This window comes from Vespula pensylvanica, chromosome 12 (genome assembly GCF_014466175.1).
Source record: "Vespula pensylvanica isolate Volc-1 chromosome 12, ASM1446617v1, whole genome shotgun sequence".
Lineage (NCBI taxonomy): Eukaryota > Metazoa > Arthropoda > Insecta > Hymenoptera > Vespidae > Vespula > Vespula pensylvanica.
This window is the reverse complement of record NC_057696.1, coordinates 4947541-4962457: the sequence shown is the minus strand read 5'-3', so window position 1 is coordinate 4962457 and position 14917 is coordinate 4947541. Positions and strand designations below refer to the sequence as shown.

At 27.4% G+C, this 14917-nt stretch overlaps 4 protein-coding genes across 7 annotated transcripts; 2 read left to right on the top strand and 2 right to left on the bottom strand.

Moving 5' to 3' along the window:
* Positions 1-811: 811 nt before the first annotated feature.
* LOC122633451 (serine/threonine-protein phosphatase 2A catalytic subunit alpha isoform) lies at positions 812-5705 on the top strand. Of its 3 annotated transcripts, none has more exons than XM_043821346.1 (7): positions 812-1079; positions 1901-2110; positions 2182-2445; positions 2529-2701; positions 2805-2912; positions 2989-3092; positions 5523-5705. In XM_043821346.1, exons 1-6 carry the CDS (start codon positions 978-980, stop codon positions 3059-3061), a joined length of 930 nt encoding a protein of 309 aa, XP_043677281.1. In that variant the 5' UTR covers positions 812-977; the 3' UTR covers positions 3062-3092; positions 5523-5705. The 3 variants fall into 3 exon arrangements, with proteins under 3 accessions (XP_043677281.1, XP_043677282.1, XP_043677280.1); XM_043821347.1 differs by lacking the exon at positions 5523-5705 and adding an exon at positions 4102-5286; XM_043821345.1 differs by lacking the exon at positions 5523-5705 and having other exon boundaries at positions 2989-5286.
* A 433-nt stretch (positions 5706-6138) lies between these two features.
* Positions 6139-9638, bottom strand: LOC122633444 (D-glucuronyl C5-epimerase B). Of its 2 annotated transcripts, none has more exons than XM_043821325.1 (6): positions 9499-9638; positions 9255-9402; positions 9022-9150; positions 8239-8952; positions 7976-8163; positions 6139-7873 (listed from the first exon to the last, which is right to left on the bottom strand). In XM_043821325.1, exons 2-6 carry the CDS (start codon positions 9393-9395, stop codon positions 7342-7344), a joined length of 1704 nt encoding a protein of 567 aa, XP_043677260.1. In that variant the 5' UTR covers positions 9396-9402; positions 9499-9638; the 3' UTR covers positions 6139-7341. The 2 variants fall into 2 exon arrangements, with proteins under 2 accessions (XP_043677260.1, XP_043677259.1); XM_043821324.1 differs by having other exon boundaries at positions 9481-9619.
* A 211-nt stretch (positions 9639-9849) lies between these two features.
* LOC122633449 (septin-1) lies at positions 9850-13256 on the top strand. Its single transcript, XM_043821342.1, has 6 exons — positions 9850-9991; positions 10254-10446; positions 10576-10834; positions 10931-11296; positions 11380-11484; positions 11568-13256. The coding sequence occupies exons 1-6, from the start codon at positions 9962-9964 to the stop codon at positions 11698-11700; spliced, it is 1086 nt and encodes a 361-aa protein (XP_043677277.1). The 5' UTR covers positions 9850-9961; the 3' UTR covers positions 11701-13256.
* LOC122633454 (mitochondrial import inner membrane translocase subunit Tim22) lies at positions 12949-14910 on the bottom strand. Its single transcript, XM_043821352.1, has 5 exons — positions 14191-14910; positions 13681-14027; positions 13421-13605; positions 13282-13354; positions 12949-13208 (listed from the first exon to the last, which is right to left on the bottom strand). Exons 2-5 carry the CDS (start codon positions 13925-13927, stop codon positions 13126-13128), a joined length of 588 nt encoding a protein of 195 aa, XP_043677287.1. The 5' UTR covers positions 13928-14027; positions 14191-14910; the 3' UTR covers positions 12949-13125.
* Positions 14911-14917: the final 7 nt, after the last annotated feature.

Sequence of the window (14917 nt, the reverse complement as noted above, 5' to 3'; positions counted from 1 at the left end):
TTAAAAATAAATTAATGGTATCTGATTTGAATCAAATATTGTTTGTCTTGTTATAATTTCTGTTATTTTTTCCCCAAGTTAAATATATAAAATTTTAATGATATAAAACGAATTCAATTTATTGCAAGTATAAATGAAGTATTGATTTTTCAAAATCAACTCGCACGCACGTTATGCATAATGTACGGATTTTAGATAGAATAGTATAAAAATTACGTCTATCGATATATAATGTAATGTAAGAATTATTATTAAATGATTACCTTTTCAAATGGTTAAATATGAAGTACGTTATACAATTCGAACGGAAACAGCTTTTACAACGATACAATGACAACTCTGACTATGTGTGTTTAATATAATATCAATAAACATCATTATAATTTAAAATAATAATTAATATCAATGTATATCAAATTCCATAAATATTCTTTTAAATGATGAAGTCAAATAAACATAATGACAACATTCAATATTTAAAATTTAACGCAAGAATCAACAAATGTTTGAATATCTGATAACGATAAGAATTGCAGATGTTGACAGATTAATTATTAATATATTATATTGTTTTAAATGTATAGATTATTTTTCGTTTCGAAAATCTGCAGATAATATTTTTACTGTTATTAATCTGATTTAGTAATGCTTGTACCTATGTAGCGAAAGTTAAATCAAAGGTAAACCTCAAATGCTATTGGTAAGAATTATTTATCAAGCAACGTTGATTGGTCCATTTACTTTTGGAAAGAAGACAGAGAAGATAGAGTTAGCAGGGGCACACATGAATCGTATATGACGTCACCATCAGCATTCGTGCTCGGCCATTTTGTGAGTGTGTGCTCGATTGGAATATTTGTATTGAGAAGCTTTTGCAGTCAAACCGAATGATTTAGTTTACAGATAAGCTTATTTAGCGTTATATTATATGTGCTAAAAGTGTATTATATTTTTCGGATATTGTGTAGATCTATAAAATGGAGGAAAAGGCGTCACTGAAGGAACTTGATCAGTGGATAGAACAGTTAAATGACTGCAAACAACTGACAGAAAGCCAAGTGAAAACTCTATGCGACAAGGTACTTAGTACCATTTATGCCGTTCGTAAAAAAGCCGGTTCACTTTTCCTGTACTTTTGTAATTATATAATTCTCCTTTATATTTTATATATAAAAATCATTAAATGTTTCAAAATCGGAAGCGATAAGTAAGAGAGTTACTGCAATTGCCTTACCATGGTATATGATAAGGATGTGTCATACGTGTATTCGAGATTAATTGCGTTTTTTTATATTTTGCATGAGAGTAGTACCACTTGATATTTTGATGTGTTAACAAAATAGATTTTTATCTTCCACAACTTGTATTCTTTGACAAATTTAATAGTTATGATTAGGATCTTTTGCTATCGCTTAAAGTTTATAGTAGCTTCAAATTTTTTTCTTATTAAAATTAAAATTTTATTGCTCTTTGCGACGAATAACAATATCATTGCAATAATTATATTCATTTTTAAATAAAATTTGTTAAATTCTGACAAAAAAAGACAAAAATTATATGGATATATTATTAAATTATAAGATTTTAAAAATAGTTTTCCACATTTCAGAAGTAATGGCAATAATGCATAATAAAATTGATTTGTTGTTTTAAATAATATAAGTTTCAATATTATAAGATATAAAAAAATATACAAACATTTAAATATGAATATATATATATATATATGTATGTATGTATATATATATATGTATATATAAAATAATTAAAAAATTTCAATTATATGTTCTAATCGAAGTTGAAATGTAATTGAACTATATTGATTAAAATGTATTATTTATGAATCATTATTATCTAAACACATTATATATATTGAAATCAAATTTCTTTATTTATTTAGGCAAAAGAGATTTTGGCTAAAGAATCAAATGTACAAGAAGTAAAATGTCCAGTAACTGTATGTGGCGATGTACATGGTCAATTCCATGACTTAATGGAATTATTTAGAATAGGAGGTAAATCTCCAGACACAAATTACCTATTTATGGGTGATTATGTTGATCGTGGCTACTACTCTGTTGAAACAGTTACTTTGCTTGTTGCATTAAAGGTATAGGAGTCAAAATTTTATCTGATAATTATCTTATCAAATTTATTCAAAATGTAATATTATTTCTATAGGTGAGATATCGAGAAAGAATAACGATTCTGCGTGGTAATCATGAATCGAGACAAATCACACAAGTATATGGATTCTACGATGAATGCTTACGTAAATACGGAAATGCCAATGTATGGAAGTTCTTTACGGATTTATTTGATTACCTACCATTGACTGCATTGGTTGACGGTCAAATATTTTGTTTACATGGTGGGCTATCACCTTCAATTGATACCTTAGATCACATAAGAGCTTTAGATCGTCTTCAAGAGGTTCCACATGAAGTATGTACAACGTTGTTCAGTTAATACTTTAGTTGTGATACAATAAGTTACATATAAATAACTCTTGATTGTGTTATTTACAGGGTCCAATGTGTGATTTGCTATGGTCAGATCCTGACGACAGAGGAGGATGGGGTATTTCTCCTCGAGGAGCAGGATATACATTTGGTCAAGATATATCAGAAACATTTAATCATTCAAATGGTCTCACATTGGTATCAAGAGCTCATCAATTGGTTATGGAAGGATATAATTGGTATATATACTTACCAATATATTTGATTTGATTTTTAATATTATTTGTATAAATTGGTAATTCATCAAATATTTTTTCTTTAATTACGTGTTTGAAATTTCAGGTGTCATGACCGTAATGTTGTAACTATATTCTCTGCTCCTAATTATTGCTATCGTTGTGGCAATCAAGCTGCAATTATGGAACTAGATGATGCTTTGAAGTATTCATTGTAAATATCACATTTTAATATAATGTTCAATGGTAGTTACTATTTAATATGTTACTAACATATCATTGTATTTTAGCCTTCAATTCGACCCAGCACCAAGACGTGGAGAACCACATGTTACTAGGCGGACACCAGACTACTTCCTATAAAAAGTTCAGTTTTAAGGAAGTAGTTGCCAAGGTAGGGGAATGATATCTGGCTTTATAGAGATACCACAGAACATAATTTATGATACAACATCAGTATCAGTATATGACCTGTTCTTTCTTTGTGGTGTCTCTTCAAGAGATAAAATACATGCTTGTTCAATGCGAGCAAGTTCCATGCCACATATAGACACAACATTCATTGTACACATAAGGAATACAATAATGTATACACATACCAAGTAAATTCACCTGCAACATTGAGTTTTTTCAACCATCATTATACTGCTTGTATTTTTATTATCGAGAAATATAAAGTAAACTGAACCATAATAGGTAGTGCAAACAAAATACATATGTTTGATATTGCTTTGAAACCTTTGATGAATATTAATTTACTAAAACTTGTATGAGCAATATGTTCATTGAACATACTAAATCTAGATAATAATATCATTTAAGGTTTCAAAGAATAAAGTCAAATGGTCATAGTTTTTAATTAAGAGAATATCACATAATTGATTGTATGAATGGAGCATAAATTGTTCTACTGGAAAAAAATAATAAAATAGGATTGATGCAACAGTGATTTGATATATTAGCATTGTGCCATGTAGTTTTTCATAACGTCGTTTCTATTATCTTATTTAATTTATTTCTATTATTTTATTTAAACAGTTTTGTCTAATAGCCAACAAATATAAACGTATACTCTTATTATAAAGCCATATTGTATTCTCTAATCTAATTATTTTTTTCTAAACATAAAGCATATTTTAAATATATCTAAATTTTTTCTTTTATAAGAGATTTTGATTTTATTATACTTGGAATTTTATTAACTTTAAAGTTTTTTACAGTTTTAATTTGCACGAATATAATAGAAATGTTTCTAATGATTCAGTAAAATTTGGTACTCTTGCATCAATCCTGTCGTATTTCTAAATGAAACACGCACTTTATACTGGATAAACTCATACATTCAAAAAGTTAGATTGAAAGTTAATTGCTTGTGAAAAAACTGACGATCTTTTTACTAATAGGTATAACATGATGCTTCTGGTAAATAAACATGTGTAATGCAAGCCAAGCCAACCTAATGTGTTGTGTCGAATTATTCATATTCGTCAAAGGCATTGTATACACGAACCTGTAAAACACATACAGATGTATTCATAGGAGTAAGCATGCAATTTGAATATATGAATAATAAAACCATATAGTAGCGGTGATGAGGTGAACATGAAGTGTAGATGCACATTATAGTAATTTACTAAGACTGTAAATCTAAAATGTAGCACAGAAAATATAATACTGTGGATGCCGCGACCCTTTCTGCATAATGCAGGCTGAGCATTTTCCTTATTTTATATTATACAATGCACTTACTTTTTTGATTATAGTAACAAAAATAAATTTTCCTATAGAACAGAAATTTGTAATACTATAATACATCAAATGACTTTATTAGAATTTCTTATAATAAATAAAAAAAATAGATACTAGAAATTGTATAGATAATTTTGTATTTGTTCTATTTATTGTCTATTCAGTTTTTTTCTATTCAGTATTTGCAGGTAATATTGTTATAAATAATATGGGATAGAATTGAAAAGATTTGTTTTGTTACGCAAGTATACTCCATTCACAACATTTCAAAGGATACATATATAGATATAAACACACAATAACTTAGTTTTTTTCTGGTCTGACTCTGGCACGAAATATACATTGCCAGTTTTTACATATACGGAATTTTCTTATTGTCTTAAAGCAATGTAAATGTTAAACTTGTGCTTCGAGCATATGTGCTGATAAATTGACAAGTGCACACGTACAAATATAAAAATAACAGCTTTATATATATACTGTAGAAGAACACACAAAAGGTAGCAATTAATTAACTTCTGCTTAAAGTAATTAACTATTAGAGTTAAATATTTTATACAATAAAAATAAACTTCTATAGCTATTTATATCCTTTTTTTATGTTACACAATAAATATTTCAAATGCCTATCAATTGTGCGTGTACACATTGTAATTACTAATATCAGCCTGCATAATTTTTTTGTATTTTACATATTTTAAAACTGATTTTAAAAATCTAGGAGGGTTTGCAAAATCTGCATGTAAGCAGATAATGTGGAACAAAGAGAAAGCCATAAACATATGATAATTGTCATCTCATTATGAAAAACTAGAGAAATAAAAATGTTATCATATTTACAAGTTGCTTTACTGTCTTAATATTTTCTTCATTTTTATAGATTTTAAATGCTTGTAATTTATTGATATTCAAATTACTATCTTTCCATTTCAGGTATATCATGGACAACCTCGTCATATTTTTTAATTGATCTCTTTTTTGTCTCCTCCTCCCTCCCCCCTATCAAATGTAGTTATTAATGTGAGCTAATGTTCATATTTTAATTTGTCCTTTTAATCTTTTTTTTTTGTTACAGCAAGTGTTCATAAGCTTAACATGTAAAAAGTAACAGTAGAAATTACTAAAAAAGGTATTTATACAAAAACAGAAGTTTATAATAATGCACGTAGCAAAGTTACAAAAGTTAAAGGAAGTACCACTCATACAGTCTTATTTTCATTTATGGTATAAGTGCTTCATAATAAAGTCATATCCTGCATATGTGTAGTTTTTAAATTTTATTATCTTTCATAATTTAACATGGGATTTGTTTGATTAAAATGATTATATAAGATATTTTTAAAGCATGCCTTACAAACATGTCCATGTTACACAGCCTATATAAAATACATAATACAAAAGATGTATAATATATATTGCATCCAATAATTAATTAATAATATGATTGATGATAACAGTCTTAGATTATACTACAGAAAGTTTATATTTACATTATTATAATAAGAAAATGTATATTGATGTGTTTTATTTAATCTTAATAAATATAACCAATTTGTATGAAATTTAACAATACTTAATTTAGTTATTACGAGTAACTCTTGTGCGATATCTATCATCTAACTTATTTATATGATATTAAGATTCTATTTCAAAGAACATTCAATTATTTTCATATTTCAATGAAGGGATCCAGTATATTTAGCATTATACTTACATGAAAATAGTAATTAAGAATTTTCGCAAATTATTTCCTGAGTTACTACAATCGCTTTGAGTGTAAAAAAATATACAATCACTAAATGCTACTATCACCAATGTTATTTTCTACCCTGTTTTTCTAAACATTGCATTGATATTTTTCATCTGTCTATCTACATATTTCTATTTTTGCAATAAGATATTAAATATGACAGCAAACCATTTTTTCCTTATAATTAAATATAAGCCATAAATATACAAATTAATTGAAATTGAATTGCACATTATCAACATGTGGAATGTTAAATAATAATTCTAATAGGAAAAAAAATTTGCATGGAATAATAAGTATTAAATTAAATTAAACAATAATTACATTTACTTTCTATGAGGCACATTTAAGTAATGAAGGCAAACATGCAAATAAGTTATATTGTTAAACATATAAATGAATTATTAAGATATCCATAATACTTTTACTTTGCGTATAGTCCAATTATGTCATTTTGATAAATGAAAAGAGATAAAAATATTTTTAAAGAAGTGTCCTATCTTACTAAAATCTTCAATTTTTCTGCTTGTTGGTGACCTATTTTATGTGTGTTAAAATATATAATATTTTTAATATATATATATATCTCGGTATAAATTTATATATTATATGACAGCTCCTCAAGGCTCTTATAGATATTTGCTATTAATGATGTTAAATATTAAAGATTACAAGTATTTTTTCATGCAGAAATTAACTGATTGCATTTTAATTAAAGTTCACTACTTAAGTACATGTATTATACTTGCACAGAAATTAATTTACACAACCAATTTACTTGATAGCATTTATCATTACCTCTATTGAAAATTAATTATTGTTTTATTTTCCTTTAATAATCTATATTTTTTTCTATAATATAAATGAATTATATATAAATATCTTTAAAAAACTGATTCATGAGTGAATGATGTATATTATCAAGCGTATGTGATCTACTCATAATTTTTATAAAAACATTTATATGTACATACAAAAACAACTGAACGCATGTACCTGATAATTTTTCGTTTTATAGCCACGGTTATTTAAATAAAATCGCTAAGAATGTGAAGTTTAAACAAATAAAGAAATTATATCAAAAATTAATAAAGATATTAGGACACAATGTAGTCGTTTTAAGTACAAATATATGTAAATATAATTAATTATGTGCAGCTTTTTTACCATTCATATACCCGATCCATCTCTCTGCAGTTGCAGTAAATAGTGGATCATTGTCAATGGTATTAAGAAGAAGAAGTTGGTTCACATGTGTAGAATGATAATCCCATCTGGCTAAATTTGGAGCTATTTTTAATGTAAAATGACGTAAATCATATGTTGTACCCGACCCGGTATCGTACAAAGTCAACATATTTTTAAGTGAGATCATTCCTTGATTAAATAATCTTGATGCCTCATACGCATCTTTATTTGTTGCTATACTTTTTAAATCATAGAGTCCAATGAGAGAGTATATGAACCCATTAAGAATAAACGAAGGTGGTGTTGTAGGATATTCTTCGTACCAAATGTATTTACCTAAAAACAGAGCTGCTACACCTCCTTTACTAGATGATAATTTAAATGGCCTTAAACCTCTGACTGCAGCTTGTAAATATTTTTCTTCTCGAGAATGATAATATGCCCGTGCCAATACCGAAATAGCATGTCCTTGACCCATGCTAGAATACCTAAAATAATATTTTACATTAACATAATAATTAATATATTAACTTTACACAATCGAGAATTCGTTGTATTAAGATTAATACGAATAAAATGCAATAATATACCATCCAGGTTCCAATGTAGCCATACCAGTAGAAACTTTTCTTCTAACTGGATTTGGCCATCCACCGGATGTAATATTTTGATTAGCAACGAACCATTTGGCAGCATCATAAAATTGTTCCATATGTTCGCTTGTTGACAATGTAATATTATCAATCATTCCAGAACCATAAAGCATTATTTTAACGATCTATTATAAAAATATAAATTGAATTATTTATTAAATTTTTTAATCAACTTGCTTATTGAAATGATATGTAGTTACCTTTAATTTAGATCTTGAAAGTTTCTTTTTACTTTTATCATTCAGATATAATCCTTTTTGTAAATCAATGACTAAATCTCTAGTAAAACGTCTCCACTGATGATTAATTTGCCCAATTCCATAATATATATGATTTTTATAGGTATATAACATTACATTATTTGCAGTGTAATGCAAGTAATATGTATCTTTTTTTTCTCTAGATTGTAATGCAACTGTTATGCTACCATTATCCTTAATGTTTAGATCCCATTTTAATACCAAATCTAATACATGATCCAGTTTTAAACTTATTCCAGAAGTACTAGTCTCAGGTGTTGCAAATTTCATAACATAGCTATTAACTTGTTTGTCATATATTCTAGAAATAACACATCCTTGAGGAACAGACCATTCTTGTTTTACTTTATCGGAATCTTCTATTAATTTCCTATAAGGTTCAGGTTCTGTTAAATTTTTGCTATAATGCGACAGTCCAAATTGGGCAATTTGAGTCGGATAATAATATCCTTGACTTTCCCATTGCGTGGATATTGGTACACCGTCGCTGCCGCTAACACACTTTACTCTCTCTCTAACTTCGACATTATAATTTTCAAATGTCATGAATACTCCTCGAGGATCATATTTACCCTTGGGGGTTACAATTTTTGAATAACTATGTAACCACTCAAATCTTTCTAATCCATCGTATGTTGCCAATTTACCATAAATCTATTTATATTATGTCACATAAATTTTTAACAGGCTAAACTGTACACGCATTACCCGAGTAATACTTACTTCAAAGTATTTATGAATGAATGAAAATGGTATGTATACTTCATCTCCTTCTTTGCGACACCCAATTGAATAATCGCCATTTATAGAGCAATCTATTTCTTGATATCCAGGTTCATTATTCACTTTTTCCTTAAAAATAATTCAATTCATAAATATTGTAGGTACAATCATGGTTTTAAATTTGTAATAATGAATATATCGTTGATTGAAGTCGATTGAAAAGATTTACTAACCTTATGTTGAAATTGATATTTCCAATCTGGTGGCCTTAGGAAAAAAGGATAACCACAATTGTTCCATGATGTTAATAGAGAACTTGCTACAGCAACAATCAATGTTAATAAAATAGTTTTGTAATTCATTCGCATCATCATACGCAAACTGTCAAAAAGTAAACTATGTATTATGAATAGATCAAACAAACACGAGTAAAATAGGCTAAATCGTACATCTACATACAATTAATTATGTTCGAACCTTTCATTGTAATATTTTTTGTATTTCGTTTTGATCTTATATTCGGATAATATTACTAAAATAATTAAAATTCTTCATATTATTATGTTTTAAAAGCAGTTTGATTCACTTCGGACGTTGCACGTACGTTCGTCGTCTAATCGTAAAAAGTTCATTAATATTTCCAATGTCAAATCCAATTGAAAATAGATCGTTGAATACATACATTAAGGAAATATAATTTATTAATATTATACATTTTGCATCACATTTAAATAGTTATAAAAATTTCTCCGATTATAAAAATGTTCGGTTAAAACGCCTCGTCGTCCGTTGGTAGTACTGCTAGTAGACATTTCGATCTTGTTCCGTCTTGTTCTGTCATTAATTCATAAGTAGCTAATCCGAATATTGTTTATAAGGCGTTTGCCTGGAAGCAGTTTAATTCTTTTCAAATAAAAAATCCACTCGATTATACGGAAGAATGTCTAGCGAAAGAGATAATGTTAAAACTGTAAGTATAATATTTATGAGGATGTATATGCAACCTGTACTGAACATACATTTTAATATATAAACTTTTATAGTAATCTATAGAACAATAAAATGTGTTATTTTTTTAAATATCACGTTTATTAACGATGTACTATTCATAAAACCTTAAAAAGATTTATACGTTTTTCGGGAGTAGTAAAATTTTTATGTAATTCCGTACGATTTCCTTCTTAATTATTTTCACTTTACAATTTATTCTAATTGAAATATGTTTTAAACAGTTTACTAGTCCTGAAGCCCCAGGCTATGTAGGTTTTGCAAATTTACCTAATCAAGTGCATAGAAAGTCGGTGAAGAAAGGTTTTGAGTTTACACTTATGGTTGTTGGAGAGTCTGGCCTTGGCAAATCTACATTAGTTAATAGTTTATTTTTAACCGATTTATATCCAGAGAGAATAATTCCTGATGCTGTTGGTAAGCATTGTTAATCTCTTAATACAAAATTATTATTTTTTTCTATTAATACTTTTAATATATATTGTTATATATATTAAATAGAATATATAATATTATATAATAAGTAATTAATTTCCGCTTACACAGAGAAAACTAATCAAACTGTAAAACTTGATGCTTCCACGGTAGAAATCGAAGAAAGAGGTGTTAAACTAAGACTTACGGTCGTTGATACACCTGGTTATGGAGATGCTATTGATAATACAGATAGTTTCAGAGCAATCATTCAATATATAGATGATCAATTTGAAAGATTCTTGCGGGATGAAAGTGGATTAAATAGAAGAAATATAGTTGATAATAGAATACATTGTTGTTTTTACTTCATTTCTCCATTTGGTCATGGGTAAGGATTTAATTTATATGTTTAAGTATTATTGAATGGATTTTTTTTTATCTCAATTGTATATAAACAAATATAATTTATTTGTTTTGTTGATAGATTAAAACCTTTGGATATAGAATTTATGAAACAATTACATAATAAAGTTAACATTGTGCCAGTAATTGCAAAAGCAGATGTACTTACTAAAAGAGAAGTACTTCGTTTAAAGAAACGTGTAATGGAAGAAATCGAAGGTAGTGGCATTAAGATCTACCCCCTTCCAGATTGTGATAGCGATGAAGATGAAGATTATAAAGAACAAGTAAGACAATTGAAAGAAGCTGTTCCATTTGCAGTATGTGGCGCAAATACCTTACTTGAAGTTAAAGGAAAAAGAGTAAGGGGGCGACTTTATCCTTGGGGTGTTGTTGAAGTAGAAAATCCAGATCATTGTGATTTTATTAAATTAAGAACGATGCTGATGTAAGTTAAAAGTTCTAATAAAAAAGCTGTATCATTATATTTCAGCAGCCATGAATCAGAAACGATTGTATCTACTGTTTTAGAACACACATGCAAGATTTACAAGAAGTAACACAGGAGGTACATTATGAAAATTATCGTAGCGAAAGATTAGCTAAAGGAGCGCCGGTTCCACCACGACGACAAACGTAAGAACATTTCTAAATATTTCAACTGTAATCAAATAATAATAATAATACTAATAGTACAATTTTTTTTTTTTTATAAATAGAATTGTGGAATCTGAAAAAGCTACTTCCGTAACAGAGAAAGATCGTATTTTACAAGAAAAGGAAGCAGAATTACGTCGTATGCAAGAATTATTGGCTGTAATGCAAGCACAAATGCAACAACAGCAACCCTAATCAAATAAATGTTGGACAAAATGAAGGAAGAGCTTCGGCTCTATAGGTGCCAAAAAAGTTTATAAAATATATGTGACATACAAAAACTTAGCTTTAAGAGACAGTTTAATTTTTACAAGCTTCTATTTAGCTGATATGTGCATTATATAAGAAAATTCTTTAATGCATAGTTTTTTTTTTTTTTTTTAACTACTGCTTGCATACAAGTGTATTTATATATAATATTCAGTAGTTTAATATTTTTTTGAATTAACAAGATTTAATATGTAAGATACATAGGACAATTATTGATACATAGTGCAAAGTAATTATATCTTTGATACCAATGCCGCTGCAAGTAAAAGTAAATGAGAAGGTTGTCATAAGTGTCATAAGTGCCTTGTAATTCTTTGTTTTGTTTCGAAAAGGTCTGATTTAAAATATTCATGAAATAATATCTGAATTTATAGGAAATATCAGAAATAGATCTCCTGATAAAAATGTACGAATAATGTACACAACGACTACATAGATTTTGTGTCAATTTATCATTTAAAGAATTACTATAAAATAACTAAGAGGAGACAGATATCTAAGTATTCCATATTATAGAACTAAAACCAAAAAATTCCAAACCAATATACTTCTTTAGGTACAGAGAAGAGAATCTCATGTTTAATTTAAAAAATAGAATTCATGTCAATGTTATATATAATATACATTATACTAACATATAATTTTAAGACTTTAAATATGATATAAACATTTTTAATGAGAGATCATTGTATGTGAATAAGATTATACTCATTTATACAATGAGGAATATGTCTTCGAATATGCAAATACTTTTTGTATTTGTATACATATATATACTTTCCTGACATATCTAATTCAAATAGGACATGTGATATCATCCAGGATGTTTTAAAGAAAAATTAAAAATATAAGACTGCATCTTCTTTTAACGACAAAAAATATTGTAACTTATACGAAACATTGCTTTTTAATGTGATAAATCATAAAAGATAGATGATGAAATTTTGCACATATTTATCTTCCAAAGGTATTATGTGAAAAGTATTAAGAACTGTTCCAAAACTGCATTTAATTTACTTTGTTCTTATTTATCAGAATATTAAGATATAGCTTAGTATTTTTGTAATACGATTTAATAGTATTTTGAGGTATATAAAATAAATAAAAAAAAAAATTGTTCAATCAATAAGCGGGAGTACAGACAAGTTTTAGGTAATTTAAGACGAACAGATATCAATTTTTCACATATTTTATACCTTGACCATTGTACTTATTTCTAAGCATTTATATCTATTTATACAATATAAACATGTTTCATGCTTTTGTATGTATTATAAATATGCGCAATATACGCAGGCTTTTATATCTTTTCTATAGAAATACACGAGTTGTAATTCTATTAAACATTGTTTATGACCTGTGCATGTAATAATCTATTGCTGTTGAAAATGCTGCAAAGCCTGCAGCACCTATCAGTCCTGCTTTTATGCCAGCTGGAAACAGATAAAAGTTAAACACATCCATCATCATATTTGAAATGTTAAAAAAAAAAAAAATAGTCAATACCTCTTAAGCCTATTAGGCCACCTGTTACACCACCTGCATAAGTACCATTTCTCCAATCGGTTTTACCTCTATACTAAAATTAAAATGAAGCTTCAATAAATTTTTTTCAAGCAAATAAAATTGATTAAAAAAAACTTACAGATTCTATAGTACATTCAACGGCTGAAAATACACAACCCACAGCAGCAAAATTCTTAGCATAACTGAGTGTCGTCATTTTCATTTCTCTGAATATTTCGCGTGCAGTTTGTTGTTTTTCTACACTTGTGATATTTGGATTTACACTTGATGAAAATAAACCTATTGCAGCTCCCAATCCATATCCTACAAACATTATATCATTATATATGGTCAAGATTTAAGTATAAGAAAAAAAAAAATAACAACTATGATAAATACCAAGTACACAGCTCATAATACTCTTAAAAGCACAACTTTCCATCGCTCTTTCCACCATTTTTTCTTCATTAGTTTTAATTTGTACAGGTCCTATCATTCTTGGTATAATAATATTTTCTCTAAATCTTTGTTGATTTCCTATTAAATATACAGCTATTTTATCCCAGTCTGTATCATTTATAAAAACTCTTTTATCTTCCTGAATTGGAAGATTATTTGAAGTTTTAGATTGATCCGTTGAAAACATACTTGTAATATATTGAGACTCCAAAATTCGTTAATAATTCATTTCACATTGAATTTACATATGTGACAGTATATATAAAAAACCATTTTAGAAAATATAACTGAAAATTAATCATAAAAATATTATTATCATGTGTATGCAAAGTTGAAAACTTACATTACAAACTAATGTCTTAACCTTCTTACGCTTATCTAAAAATATTGCATTTTACTTGGAAACACAGTTAAAACTAATAATTACATTAATTACATAATATTACTAACCAATAAAAATATGCTAATATATATTGTATCATCAAATATATTGCATATATATCGTAAGATCAAAATTATGGTAGAATGCTACTAAGACTACAGAACTTTATCATTAATTTTATCAATAAGAATTTCACAAATAATTTTTTGTAAATGCAATTTGTACAATGTAAATAAATATTTTCACTATTTATTACGTGTATATTTATATTCAAATTATATATTTCATATAAATTTGTTTTATTACGAGACTCGTACCGAACCACATACTACGGCAATTGCTATAAGCCGACTACAATAGTGTTAGTGTGATGTACAGATACCTACGAAATTTAATTGTGTCTGTGCGCTTGTTTATAATAAAATTTCTTCGCTAGATGGCAGCAAATAAAATTTTTTTCACTAGCAAGGAACGAGTACGTTATCATTAAAACCCTAGCCTAACTTCTCTGATCGAAATCGTTACATGTTCAGACTAGTACCAACAGAAAAGTCAAAAAGCGCGCGTTACTCCCTCCTATTTAAAATCGTACTAACTTTTTGGGTAAAAGTTAAAATAAGAAATTTCCCCTTTAAATAAATTTCACAATGGAAGTAAATGAGTTATTTATTAAATTAGCACCTATGGAGAACATATCTTGAAGGAATTTAATGTAAGATTCGATAACAAAAAATTGCAATTTTTCGTAGATTTAGATCAAATAGATTTCTGAAAAATATAAAATAGAGATATTAC